The 14,158-nt window shown below is 46.4% G+C and overlaps 1 protein-coding gene across 1 annotated transcript in view; it reads left to right on the top strand.

Annotated features, from left to right (window-relative positions):
* The first annotated feature begins 2,641 nt into the window (after positions 1–2,641).
* LOC147608370 (Rhodanese/Cell cycle control phosphatase superfamily protein) overlaps positions 2,642–14,158 on the top strand; it is a 50,461-nt gene continuing 38,944 nt past the window's right edge. The window contains exon 1 of the mRNA XM_086788882.1: positions 2,642–2,953. Coding sequence (XP_086645008.1) covers positions 2,885–2,953 — 69 coding nt within the window. The 5' untranslated portion in view covers positions 2,642–2,884. The remainder of the gene's footprint in view (positions 2,954–14,158) is intronic.

Below are 14,158 nucleotides of genomic sequence, written 5' to 3'. Positions count from 1 at the left end.
TTCATACTATATTGGCGAGGATGGGCTTGCGAGCTTTCCCTTCAACCCAAGGGCTATTACTATATTGATTTCAGGGATCCGTGATGTGTACAGTGACTATCCATTTGATCCTGTACAGTGACTATCTACATTTTGCTAGCCTCATCATCGATGATGGTTCTCTACATTTTGCTAGCCTCATCATCGACGATGGTTCTCTACATTTTCCATTTGATCTAGGTTGTCACGGAGTTTGCATGGCTTAGATTTCCTTTGATCTAGGTGATTGCATGGTTAGCCTCATCTTCAAAGGTACTTCACCATCTTTTATCCTGGGGTGCATGCGACTTTAGCTCGATCCACGTTTTGGCACTTTGGTCTTCTATTTGAGCTTAGCATTGATACCTAGCTTTGGGTCGATTTTTGGCTTTTGTATATAGTCTTTGTATATGTTATTGATGCACGACCACCCTTCGATTTCAAGGACGAAATCATTGTAGGAGGGGATGGTTTATAATGAAGTGATTTTAGGTGCACATGCACATGGGGGAATGGGCCTAAGTATATGGGGGCTTAGGGTCATTTATACATGTGGGCATATGGGCCTTTGGACTATAAAATGCATGTCTTGTGTATTTGGTATCTCATTACCTTTTCGACATATTATACACTTCACCTTTCTTAGAGCTATTAGCTTCTTGCCCAAGCTTTCATGGCTTTCTTCATGAACCTATGGCTACTCTAGGCATCAAGGAGTAACTTGTGTAGAATCTAGCCTTGAATATAGTTGTGAGGATTCCAACCAATGAGGTATATTCTTTGCCTAGGTTCCTTTCTTACAATTTTTGGGGATATTTTTAAAGGTTTTTGCTGTAAAATTTATCAAACAATTTTTTAATGGCTATAATAATAACATTCTAAAATTGTTGATAAAGCGGTACTTGGTTGCTCACAGTCACTACCATACAATAATTTTTACCATAAACGGTCACAAACCATGTTATTAGGACATACAAAAGTATTCATTTTTAAAATGAATGGGAGATTATATTATATAAACTATACTAATTTATAGGTACAAGTGTGTTTTTTGTATTTCTAGTTAAGTATCATGAGTATCTTTCTTAAAGGTTTTTCTCCAAGGAAGTTACAAAAACAAAGAAAATGTTTTTCTTTAAGGAAGTACAGAAACAAAGAAAATGTGTGTGTGTGTGTTTTTTTGGGTTTGTATGTCCTAGGTTTGAAAATTTAGGGTGATTACCCAAGTGGGCTATCATTTTTATTTGAAAGGGAAAAAAATGGTTAGCATTGTTCCCCTTCTTATGGCAAGGATCTCTCGCGTTGAGACTTAATAGTATCATCATAGAAGCTTCTTATCAATTGTGAATTTTATAGTTTCTCTCACGGGGCTTATGGCACTCCATTGTACCCCTATCTCCTATAAACTTTATTGAAAAGCATTGTCAATAACTTTAGGAATTGGTTTACCAAGCATTGTGAATAACTTTAGGAATTGGTTTATCGAGCATGGAACACAAACTTTAGGAAGCGGCTACATTACTGCATACACATAGGCCAAACCATGAGTCAAAGAGCTCAAGTTGTTCTCCCTAAGATGATGTTCTACACAATTGGAGGATACACTTGGGGATCTAAAACTTGTTTCATTGCCAATGATCCACCCTACATTTTTCATGTCCTTTGCACAATCGATGATGTAATTAAGCATTGATGCAATAGCTAGTCTAGGATTGGGAAACCCTTCCATTCCAACATAAACCATTTTCAGTGAACTTCTACGTTTGGGAGATGCTTACCAAAGGAATGCCTCAAAAATCTCAATGCATGTCTAGCATGAGGCACCATTAATGTCATATTTAACACAAGCCTCATCATCATATTCAACCAAGTTTGTGATTTCCATATTTTGTGCATGGCATGAGCTATGGCTATAAGGTAATGCTCAAAGCTTGATGTGAAAAGCGAATATGTGGCCATTCAAAAATTTTAAACACTAACCTTTCAAAATTGTCTATTGGTGGGTGTTATGTCAAAACTAAAATATTTTAAATATGCAAGAGTTTAACAAGTTTAGTGGTAGAATCCATGAGTTTCAATGCATTAGTGAGGGTCCAAATCCCATTCTTCCTTTTCTTGTAAGAAGGGTGGGCAACTTGACTAAGGTACATAGAAAATCAATCACCCAAAAATATACACTTACAACAAATCAAAGTGCCTAGCCCTATGAATCAATTAGTGGAATAAAAAGGATCCATTAAGAATATTATATAATATAAATTACCTTATGGTATATGCATAAAGCAAACCATTACTTTCATTCAAGGCAAGTCCATTATCAAAACCTGTCTTGTTGGCTTTCATGTAAAAGCTTGACATAATAGTTACTTTTTCATGCCTCGATCATTGAAGGTTTTTTCATTGAATCAACCTTACTTAGCCATTGGCTTTAATTGAAATCTCCTTGTGTATATCATTCTCTCCGGGTCTTGATTTTGAAGCGCTACACTTTATTTGAAGGGTGAAATTTGGACTAGCATTTTTCACTTAAAACACCCCTGAAGGGTTTTAAAAAATTAAGCTTTTCTTTTGAAGGGAGAATTCATTGATCGGGTAAAAAGCCCCAACCAAAGTCTTCAAACATGAGGATTGAGTCTCTCTCTCTCTCTCTTTCAAACACACTTTCTCTCACACGTGTACACACACAAGATGAGGACATCTGTGGATGTGGGAAGGACATCTGTGGATGTGGGACGCTGAGGTGGATAAGCGAACCAAATGGCCGCTTCCACGTGGGAAAGTTAATCCAGTTGCTCTCCGCTACTCTGAGCAGAGAACTGAAAACAGAAAGCGTGCCAGCTCTGAAGCAGCGTAGCAGACAGAGACCATGGCGACGCAGTCTCCAGTGATTGCGCATCAGGCAGCGAGCACAGGGCTCACTCGCTTCTCGTCTCAGGTGTGCATAAGTACAGCACAATTCAATTGGCTCTGGCCAGTCTCCTCTGTCTGCATGATATCACTAAGCCACCTTATGTTAAACTTCATGTCTTCCTATTATGCCACATGCGACTCCATATTGTTCACATGTCTTTTTTTTTTTGAATTTTGATGCGACATGAGTGATACCCCTCATCAATGTGATGCTTCTCTGCGGGGTTGATTCTTGATCATTGGAGAAGGGGAACAACAGCTTGTAATCATCCTCTTTGATGGCTGGCTCTTGTTCCTCGGTTTCAAAAAAGCAAGACAATGAGAGAGAATGGGATTATTGCTCCACGGGTCAATCTTCTATAAGTTGAATCATCATCCATCCTTGCTTTTATCCACATGCACGTGAGTTTGTGTCGCTTTTTAATGGTGGAATCTTCACCCTGGTTTCAGGCATCTTTGGTTATATGCATATTTACATGCCCAGTGCAACTTTCAATTGCTTTTTACAAGGACCCCTCAAGTAGCCCTGGCTCAAATGTCTCTCCATCACAAAAACATTCAATTTCTTGTTTTGCTTCACATAAAACTCAAGAAAATGGAGAAAACGACTTCCTTTCTTGTTCTAGCATTGCCCTCTCTAGTATTTGTCCGTTTTAGTTTTTAGCCTTAGCATATATTAAGTCCCCCTTTTGTCCAGTGGCTTCCATGTGGGCCCCAATGTTAACCTTAGTCTTCTGTGTTCACACCTGTGTACTACACATGTTTACACCTTCCTTTATGGCATGGGCATTTCTCTTGGCTTGTCCAATTCAGTTTGTGGTGTCACCAACGTGCTGTGCTTATCCCTCACAATTGTGACTATGCATTGGGCATCATTGTGTGTTGGAAAGATTTCATTTTTGCTGCGCACGGCCAAGTCCGCTCCTGGATTATAGATGGCTGTAAGCGATTTGGTTAGGAGATGGCTTGATCGTGGTTTTGCCATGTACGGCTACGTTAAGATTTGGACTTCATGTTTGCAAGTGGTGTACAAAGCTATGGAAGATGAGGATTTTCCTTTAAAATTGTTTGTTGTGATTTGTGTCGTGATTGTGTGTTGCTTGGGAAATGAACATGTGAGCTTGGGTAGTTTTTTGCTGGTGGATATTACTTGTTTTCATGCATATGGTTGTTTGGGGATTTGATTACACTCAAATATCCCAAGGACGCATGTGTGGGTGTGATGAAGTCCATCTTCAGTCCCAAGTGTGGTGTCCTTTGCATATTCTATTCACACACATACTTGTGGTTATTCTTGCATCTCCATCATCTTGCATTGTGAATTTTAATTAAGTCGATTATACTTGTGGTTATTCTTGCATCTTCATCATCTTGCATTGTGAAGTTTAATTAAGTGAATTAGTGAGATCTCCGGGGTCATACTCTCGTTACATTGATATCTTAGTTTCCTCCTTTTCACACTTGTGTGAAAACGATACCATGAGGTCTTGGAAGTTGGTATTCATTTGGTTGGTTACAATGGTGGGAAGGATGCAGGATGATCATGTGTCATTCCATGAGAATTCTTCACAGGAAGAGGCTACATTGAAGATGGAGACTTTGAGGGGCAAGTATGGTGGCTTTGTGAGGAACGGAACAATTGAAGGCTTTTCATTCCGATCCAATGCCTAGGAGCTTATTATGACGAAGAGAGGGTTGTGTCATTAAAGCTTCTTTTAAGGAGAGCATGTGGAGAAGACCTGATCTTATGGAGTTGGATATGACATATTTGCTCTTTAAGGGCTATATCTTCAAGAATGCAGATGGCCAATTGGTGTTGAGGGGTCCTCCACCTATGGATGTTTGGGTGGAGGATATGCAGTGACAGAAGTCTACGATTCAACAAGAGGAGTATTCAGCCACCTTGAGGCATACATCATCCCATCATGGACATAGACACTTGCATGAGGATTTCCATTGATTGGAGAGCCATGCTAAGGATCAAGGTTAAAGGATAAGTGGGTAGATGAAAAATTTTTTGTTTTTTGTTTTTCGAGCCGGGGTCAAAGACGAACACGTTCGTTTCTAAGTCTCGAACAGAGAAATGCTTTTGTCATTAGCTTCGTCGCCTCGGTCGTGATGATGGTTTCGCTACTTCCTTAGGGCATGACCCCGGAAGACCCAGAGATTGGGCATGATAGCGACCAAGAACTCCCGAGGGAGCCCAGGTACTGTGGGACTTGCCTTTAGGCTCACCCACTAAAAACTCTGTATACCCGGCGGGTTTCGGAGAGGAATTGCCCTACCCAAATTGGGCGTTGGCTCGAAGGAGTATACGAAGACTACTGCAAGGAGTATATGACACTTCGAAGGAGTATACGAAGACTACTGCAAGGAGTATACAAAGACTACTGCAAGGAGTATATGACACTTCGAAGGCCTACTTGGAAGCTTTTCAGTTGAGTAAAGCTGTTAAGAAGCCGGGGATTTCACTAGTGTGCTTGAATTTATCCCTAAGGAATGTGACTACGAATTGGATGCCACCGTGTGTGTGAGATGAAAATTTGGTTTGGCTGCCCATTGTCAAATCTGGCATGTGTGGTTCGGGCTGTTTTTGGTGGATTTTTGGCTTTTTGGGCTATCTTGGGACCGTTTTGGTGGTGAGACTGGGCTGATTTGAAGAGGTCTGGATGTGTTTGGATGCTACCTAATTGGGCTTATGTGAGTTTTAGTGCCGTTATTTGGACTTATATGAGCGCGTTTGGGCAGTGTGTGTTAATTCATACGAATGCCTTCGGGTGCTTTTGGGCTTCTTGCTAGACACGCTAGGAGCACCAGTGCTTGTACTTGCCTTGTTCTAGTCATAGTCCATGGGGATAGAGGTCTTCGGCATCAACCTCATCATCGAGCTGTTTGTACTGTTTGACTTTATCTTGGAAATCCGGTATTTGGGGGTGTGAAATCACCAAGTGCCCATAGAGCTTTTAGTCTTTTGTTTTGGAATAAGTTTGCCAAAAGAAGGGGGGAAGGAGGAATGGGGGGGAGGATGGTCTATCTTCAGCCCCCAATGTGGTGCCCTTTGCACATTCTCACCGCCGATCCTCCAATTTCACTAGATTCATCATGAAGAAGAATGCTGATCAAGTATTCCAGAAGCTTCCTCAAGAAAGCTCTCTTCTTTTGTTGAAGAAACCTTTGTTGTGCACTCTTGGCAGACTTGGTTCAGGTGTTCTGTTACCATGTTTTGACCAGATTTTGTGTAAGCTTACTCTTCTCATCCTACCATTTGCTTTGATGAATGTACCCTATCTCGATGAGCTAGATTTGGACCCAATAGTGCGAGGAGAAGATTTAAGAGCAGCTTGTTGGTTAGGTATTGAACTACGTTCTCGAGTAGGAAATCGGTGGATAGGGGTGATCTGTATACAACATGCTTGTTTTTTCCAAGAAAACACCCCAATATAGTCATAAAAGAGAAACTTCCATGGAACGCAAACTACAAAAACAGCCCCAATATGGAGCTTGATATGTACATCCCTGGAAAGAGGTAGAGTGAAGAGAAAAACAAGGGGAGGGGCTCCCTCTCCGGCTGGCGGCTTTTGGAGGGAGACTACATCGGGGAGTGGGAGGAATTGGGGCGAGTAGTGCCAAATTGGTGTGTCACTCTCTCTAATGAGGAAAGGGCCTAGACTGCAAGTGTGGAGAGAGGCGCCACGGTGGTTTTGCATCCGTTTTGAGCGGCGTGAGAGGCGCTACCATCGTCCTCACAAGGTGTGGATGATTTTTAGCCAAATAGAGCGAATCACCTCCGCTAGGGAAGTGATGGTGCCATAAATAGCCTCTTTGCATCATGTGGCCTGTCAGATATGCGAAGTGGTAATATTGCTAATGATCTCCCATCCTTGGCAGACTCTCCCACCTCAGGGATCCACTTGTGGGTATCTAGAGGATTGGAGCTCATGCTATGGCGGGTGGAAGATGTCCATGATGTGAGTGTAGGAGTAGATCTTGTGCAAAGAGAGATGGAGATGGAGGTTCACGCCATTGGAGATGGTGTTGAGAGAGAGAGAGAGAGAGAGAGAGAGAGAGAGAGAGAGAGAGAGAGAGATGTGCCTTATCCTATGTTCTCTTAAAAAGAGGGTGTTCACACACCAATGGACACTTACTCGACTCCAAAATATCCAACAAACCCCCCATTCGGAGTGAGGGAGTATCATCTAAAAGAGAGATCTTCAGTATGATGATTTGGGCTCTAAAGTGCAATCATGTGATACAAAAGACACAAGATGCCAACACTTAGAAACTCTCATGTTAGGCATGATACAAGAGCTTGACCATACATAATACCTACATCAGTCTATCCACAGATAACCCCCCTTGCCTCAAATTAGAGAAAGTAAGATAAAAAGGAGCCAAGCCTTTTTTATAGAAACAAGGCTTATAGAAAAGACATCCAAAATATTCAGATTTTGGGGGACTTCTCGGGCAGAAAACCCATGACTCATATTTTGGGGGACATCTCGAGCAGAGAACCCTTTACTCATACATAACTAGAAGATGATTTTGGAAGTTTGAAAAACTCCCCACAATGGTGCAATGTTGATGAAGATCTTCTTTCGATGCTGTTGCCAAGTGGTTGACACTTGGGCTATCATTTTAGGCTTAGGGGTCAAGACAGAGTACCCATTAATGCTCGATTTGGAAGTTGTAATGAAGAATCCCCAAATTTTTGTCGATGTAGCATGGTCAATTTGATGCAGAAGGCTTTCTTGTGGAAAAGCCCCAAAAATTTGTCGGTGCAGGGTCTTCAATTTGATGATTATCTCAACATTTGAGAGAAGCCTCGAATTTTCTATGGGGTAGAAGTTGTAATTAGGTCAACTTTGCCCTAATTCAATTTCTTGTGGCTCTAAGAGCTTCAATTTGTCAAAATTTTCCATGTTTGGGGAAAGCCCCAAATTTTTGCAGAGGCAATGTCTCTGACTTGATGATTATGCAATGCTCCTTCTTTAAAAAAAAGGCAAAATGTAGTGTGCTTTGGAGGAAGCAATTGATGCATCAAACGAAGGGGGCTTTCCAAAATAAGGATATATATGGGAATAGCAACTCACAAATTAATGATTCGGAACATGAGAACTCCAAAAAAGATGATTAGGATTATTCACTTGATTAGTGAAGGATGCCTGAAATTGATGATCTGCTTGCTTCTCATCAACCATTTGATGGTTTGCCTTCAAACTTGAGCTGCGGATAGCTTGTACCACCAATTAGAAGACCCTAAAAGGAATCTGATCAATTTTACCTGTAGCTCGTAATTTTGGTGTTTTTATGTTTGTTTGTGTTGCGTTTTTCGCCGCCTCTTGAGTTGGGCTGAGCCCCTTGAGGTGATGATCGAGCTTTGTGTTAGCTCTAAAACACACTAAAAGTCTGGCTCCGATAAGAGAGAACGAAGCAAAACATTGATAGGGGGTGTTTAGGCAAAGAGGGAAAACATGGTTTTTGCTAATGAAAAGTGATTAATGGCAGTAATCATGGATCAAGGCTCTGATACCATGTTGGTATCCACAATATTAGAGCTCAAGCTATGGTGGGTGGAAGATGTCCATGATGCGAGTGTAGGAGCAAATCTTGTGTATAGAGATGGAGATGGAGGTTCAAGCCATGCAGATGGTGCTGAGAGAGAGAGAGAGAGAGAGAGAGAGAGAGAGAGAGAGAGAGAGAGAAATGAAATGAAATGTTATATTAACGTCTTCAAAAGGCCAAAGTGACCTATGAGACCAAAGTTACAACCATGAGAGAGAGAGAGAGAGAGAGATGTGATAGCTAACAATAGACAGAGATTGCACAGCAGAACAATGATTGTATTATGATAATACTTCCACTATATACAATGCTTTATATAGGCACCAACGCCCTATCTTATGTTCTCTTAATATGAGGGTGTTCACACCTAAAGTGTTCACAAACCACTGTTACACTTACTAGACTCCAAAATATCAACACCTTTAGGCTGAAGGGCAAGGCTGGTGCTGTCCTCGTAAAGTGGAGATGCACCTCCTCTGCAGCCCAAGCAATCGCGTCCCACATAAGGTGTGTGGCTCAGAGAGTCAAAAGCAGACAGTCCTCCACCATATTTGCTGGGTCTTTGTGTCACATGCACAAGACAGTGCCATGTCGAGAAATCAATCACTTGCATGCGGTGCACGCGTGCACACACACACACACACACACACACACACACACACAATATAATGAAACAATTTCTAATCCTTGATCATATGCCTCATTAGGCAGCAATATTAGATGCATTTAGGGCATCTTCATGAGCATGCATCAGATCGGCAGCAGTTCAGCACACATATCATGTCGGCAGCAATATAATATCAGTCAGCAGCATTGTGTGACAGTTTTTTTTTTTTTTTTTCCGAGAAAAGATCCTTTCATTAGTTATATAAAACGCCCGAAGGGCTACAAAAGATCTCTCCTGCTCCTAAGAGAGAGAAGAGCAGTGAATACATCATGGCAGCCCGGGAGACTCTCCCTAGGTGCTGCAAAATACAAGCATCAGTATAAAGAACTGAGCGGCTAAATCATACAATAGGGGGGGGGAAGAGCCAAACAGGTGGCCTGTAGTGCCAACGGGGGGATCCCGTGTGTAAGGTGTAGAACGGCCCACAGCGCCAAGTGGTGTGAAAGGCCTGGCGCCGTAAGATCGCCTCATCCGAGTCTCCCCGGATGCGGTCGTACTGTCCTCGCAGGGTGTGGATCAACTCCTGCCAAATCCCACGAACAGTCTCTGCTGGTGGCTCCAATCTCCCCTCAAAGGCCGTAAAGCACCGGGCCCTCCAGGTGAACCAGATGGTGAGGCTGCTGAGGAGCTCCCATCGTAAATCCCTCTCCTGTGTCCAGCTGGCGGACGAGAAATCCGGTGCCGGAACCAGGCGAGGCTGGCCCCTAATAAATCTGATGGCCTGACTGCCCTGCTCCATCTCATAGCCCATAGCAGGCCCTGACAAAGTCGACCAAGCAGTGGCACCCCACGTAAACATACCCTCTGGAGAGAGGGGGGCCAGAATACGCAGCATCCGCAGCCAAATCTGCTGTGCCTGAGGGCAGTCCCAAAGGCAATGTCTCTGTGTCTCCATGGGGTGGCCGCATCGGACGCAGGCCGCCGGAAGACCACTGTAAACAAGCCAAGTGCCAACTGCTGAGCCCCTGTGGGCGACCAGCCACTGAAAAGCCGAGATCCTGCGGGCCTGCCGGCTAGCCCAGAGCCGAGCCCAGAAATCCTCCAGGAACTCCTGTGAGAGTCCCTGCAATCGCCAATGCCCCGCTGCCGCTGGAGAAACCGTCCTCCTCGCCGTCAAAATATGCCGTCCCAGCCGAACAGTATACTGGAAAAAGGTGATCTCTGTGGCCTCAAGGGATGCATAAGGATCATGCCACTCGTACTCCCCGGGGTCCCACTGTAGCTGGGCCAATGGGCGCGCTGCATATGCCCATATGCGCCAATCCGGGAGGACATCGGCAGGGTCGGGGTCAATATGCCACCTCCGAGAAGCGGCAGCCACTACCCGAATCCTCTGAAAGGTGCACTCTGCAACCAAAGGCGACTCCTCCTCCACTCGCTGGAGTCTGCCCTCATCCTGAATCTCATAGTAGAGGCATCTGCCATCCTCAATGCTAGCTCTGACAGCAATCAGGATCTCCAACTGTGTAAAGGCTCCCATCCACCGTGGGGCCACTGTCTCGAGAGGTGTGAACCACTCCTCTGTGAGTGCCTCCTGAATATCATCCCTCATAATCAACCCCCCTCTGAAGTGACTCAGCCTCTCCACCTGGATCTCCTCTGGTAGACTGCAGAAAGCCTGCCAGTCTCCAAAACTACGAGCTGGGCCTGCCGCTAAAGGTCCCCAGGCTAGACGAGGCCGAGAACCCAGCATATGACCCTGCTCCGTACGAACCGCTGGGCTCCAGATGAGCGGCTGTCTGGCCCGCTCCTCAACACAAGAAGGAGGCCGCTGAGAGAGCCCCGGTCTCAGCAGCTCCCAAGCTCTCAGGATGCTCAAAGCAAATCTGTCCTCCCATCCTCTACTGAGGCCTGTCCTCCTCATCTCTATGAAGATCCAGCGAATCTCTGGTGCCCAAGTACCCCCTGCAGGGGGCGCCCGAGCCTGCAGTCGCTGCAAGAGGAGCTCTTTCCAGGGCTCAGCGCCTGGAAGCAACCCCCGAACAATAAGCTTCCCCAATAAGGCTCTACTCTGATCGACTGGATCTATAATGCCCAAACCGCCCTGAGCCAGCGGAAGTGTAATAACTGCCCATGCAACCTTTGCCCGAGCTGGCTGACCGTCCCGCCCAGACCACAGAAAGTTCCTGATCAGCCTCTGTACCTGGCTGATGCAAGAGCTCGAGAAAATCCAGCAAGACGTAATGTACCACATGGTCGCTAACAGCACCTGATTTGCCACCACCACCCTCCCAGCCAAGGATAGTCGAGCTGTACTCCAATACAATAGCTTCTTCCGAATGCTCAGAAGAAGCGGGGCAATCTGCTGCTCTGGTGACAAATCAAGGCCAATCTGGCATCCCAAATACCGCACTGCTGTGCCTGGAGGAATCCATCTAAAACCGGGGTCCGGGCTCCATGCCGGAGTGGGAGCACTACTGATCCAAAAGGCCACTGTCTTGCGCCAATTGATCAATGCTCCCGAAGCTGCACTAAAAACCTGGAGCGACTGCTCAGCCCGAATAAGATTGGCCTCTTGGCCATGCAAAAATAAGCCCGTGTCGTCTGCAAACTCAGCATCCAGCAAATCCTCCCCTCGGACTGGGAGCTGAAGTCCTCTCAAGCCAACCTCCTCTGCCGTCAAATACATACTCATAGCCTCCGCAAAGAAGAGAAAAAGGAAAGGGGCGAGAGGACACCCCTGACGGACTGATCTGGTCAGCTCAAAACTCGGCCCCCGTCCTCCTGCAATCAGCACCTGGCTGTGAGCTGTGGAATACAGAGCTGCCACCCCTCTGATCCATCCTGGCTCAAAGCCCAGGCGAAGCATAGTGCCCTCTAAGAATCCCCAATCAACTCTATCATATGCCTTCTCAAAATCGAGAAGCATCACGACCAAGTCCTCTCCAAGAAATCTAGCTCGGGCCGTCGCCTCCCAGAAAGTAAAGATGTTGTCAAGGATACTGCGCTCCTTGACAAATCCTGTCTGAGTAGCATGAATCAACTCCCCCAGGAAGGGCTGGATCCTCAAACTCAAGGCCTTTGCCAAGACCTTGTAGACTGTATTGAGGATCGTAATAGGCCTCCAATGCCGAATGTCATCAGATACTCCCTCCCCCTTGGGGATAAGATAAATCAAGCCCTCTGAAAAGCTCTGCGGCATCACCCCAGTGTCCAAAACATGCTGAAAGCCCCTGCGGAGGCCAGGCCCCAAGAGATCCCAATAGCGCATAAAAAAGGCCGGCGTCAGTCCGTCCTCCCCTGGGCAACTATGTCGCGGCAGGACCCTCAAGGCCTCGGCAAGCTCAATCTCTGACAAAGGCGCACCTAGAACTATACGCATATGGTCTGTGACCCTCCTCTGAACATGGGCCCACACAGTCTGTCTGCAAACATCTCGATCCTCAGTGGCAGGCTCCGCTGAAAGCAGGTCACTATAAAATGCAGTGGCAATGGCTCTGATCTCCCCGAGCTCAGTAGCTACCGATCCATCCGGTCTACCAAGCTGGCGGACTCCTGCTCGCGCATGACGGGGTCCAGTGATCTCAAAAAACTCCCCAGTCACTCTATCCCCAAGCTGCGTCCACTGAGAGGCCTGACGACGATAGTAAAACTCGTGTCTCTGCTCCTCTACCTCTCTAACCTCCTGGCGTGCCTGGCTCAGCTGGGACGCCACCCACTCACATGCAGGCTGCTGCTCCTGAAGGCGCTGTAGCGAAGCAAGGCTGCGTCTCAGCCGTTGCTCCCGCTCGCGAATCTCTCCCAGTCGTGTCAAAGCTGCAGCATGCAGGAAAGAGCTAAGATCACAGAGTCCCTGGGCACACTGGCCCGCTGCATCCTGGTCAGAACACTGACCATCATGCCAGATCCTCTCAATGTCCTCAGCGAAACTGGGATCTGCAAGCACCCTCTCTGGGATCCTCAGCTGTAAGCTGGGCTCCCGTGTCCCCTCCTCCAATGTCAATATAACTGGTGCATGATCTGAAAATGAAGTGCCAGCGAGAATGCCGACGGAGCCCCCTCGCTCCCCTAACCAGTCGCCCACATAAAATCGATCAATCCGTGAAAGATTAGTCCCTCCCTGCCGGCGATCCGACCGAGAGAAACTAAGACTGTCCTGAGACCGGGAGAAAGCCCCATGCTGCCATGCATCAGTGATCCTCAGTGACATGCAAAACCGGTCCCAAGCTGCAAGCTCCGTGCCATGCACTGTAACATGACTGCCTCCCACCCTATCTGCCGGGTCCTCAAGCATGTTGAAGTCTCCCCCAACACACCAATGTGCGGCCTCTGGCAATGCATCTGTAACCTGAGTCCAGAACTCTGCTCTGGCACTAGCATGATTGGGCGCATAGATGTTGAGCACACCCAATAGCTCGTCATGCATCCTCAGAATGACATACTGTGCTCTACCAGGCACAATGATCCCTCGACCCACAATGGCCGGCCGCCATGCATCTGCAATAACCATGCATACTCCTCCCTGTCCACCCAAAGGACCAAACCCTGCAGACCAGAAAGTGTCCCATCTACTAGGCATCACCGAACCATATCTCCGGATCCTGCTCTCACCCAAGTGGTGCTCCTGCATCATCAAAATGTCAATGCTGCCACCAACCAGGCATCTCTGAAGCTCCTGCCTCAAGCAGCCTCGATAGCGTATAAAGTGTGCTCCGCCAAGGCCCTGTACATTCCATGAGATGATCCTCATGGATGCCCTGCTGAGGAGGATGCTGTCTCAGCCGTACGGCGGGCCTTCGCCAGTGGCTTGGATGGAGAGTAGTCCCCATCCGAGCGGCTGCGAATCTGCCCACCCGGTGTACTGCAAGAATCCCGGATCAGGCGCCAGTGGCTGTGACCCATGGCGACTGCCTCCTGCTCTGACATAGTAACCTCGTGTACACTCACATATCCAGGGTCGCGTGCCAAGTCTGCCACTATGCGCACGACCAAATGCCGAATCCCTGAGGTATCCACACTCCCGGGATCCAAGAAAAAATGAGCCAACTCCCAAAGTCGGCC

This window comes from Cibotium barometz, chromosome 53 (assembly GCF_041138505.1).
Source record: "Cibotium barometz isolate CiBa-2024 chromosome 53, ASM4113850v1, whole genome shotgun sequence".
Classification (NCBI taxonomy): domain Eukaryota; kingdom Viridiplantae; phylum Streptophyta; class Polypodiopsida; order Cyatheales; family Cibotiaceae; genus Cibotium; species Cibotium barometz.
This window is presented reverse-complemented; position numbering and strand designations above follow the sequence as displayed.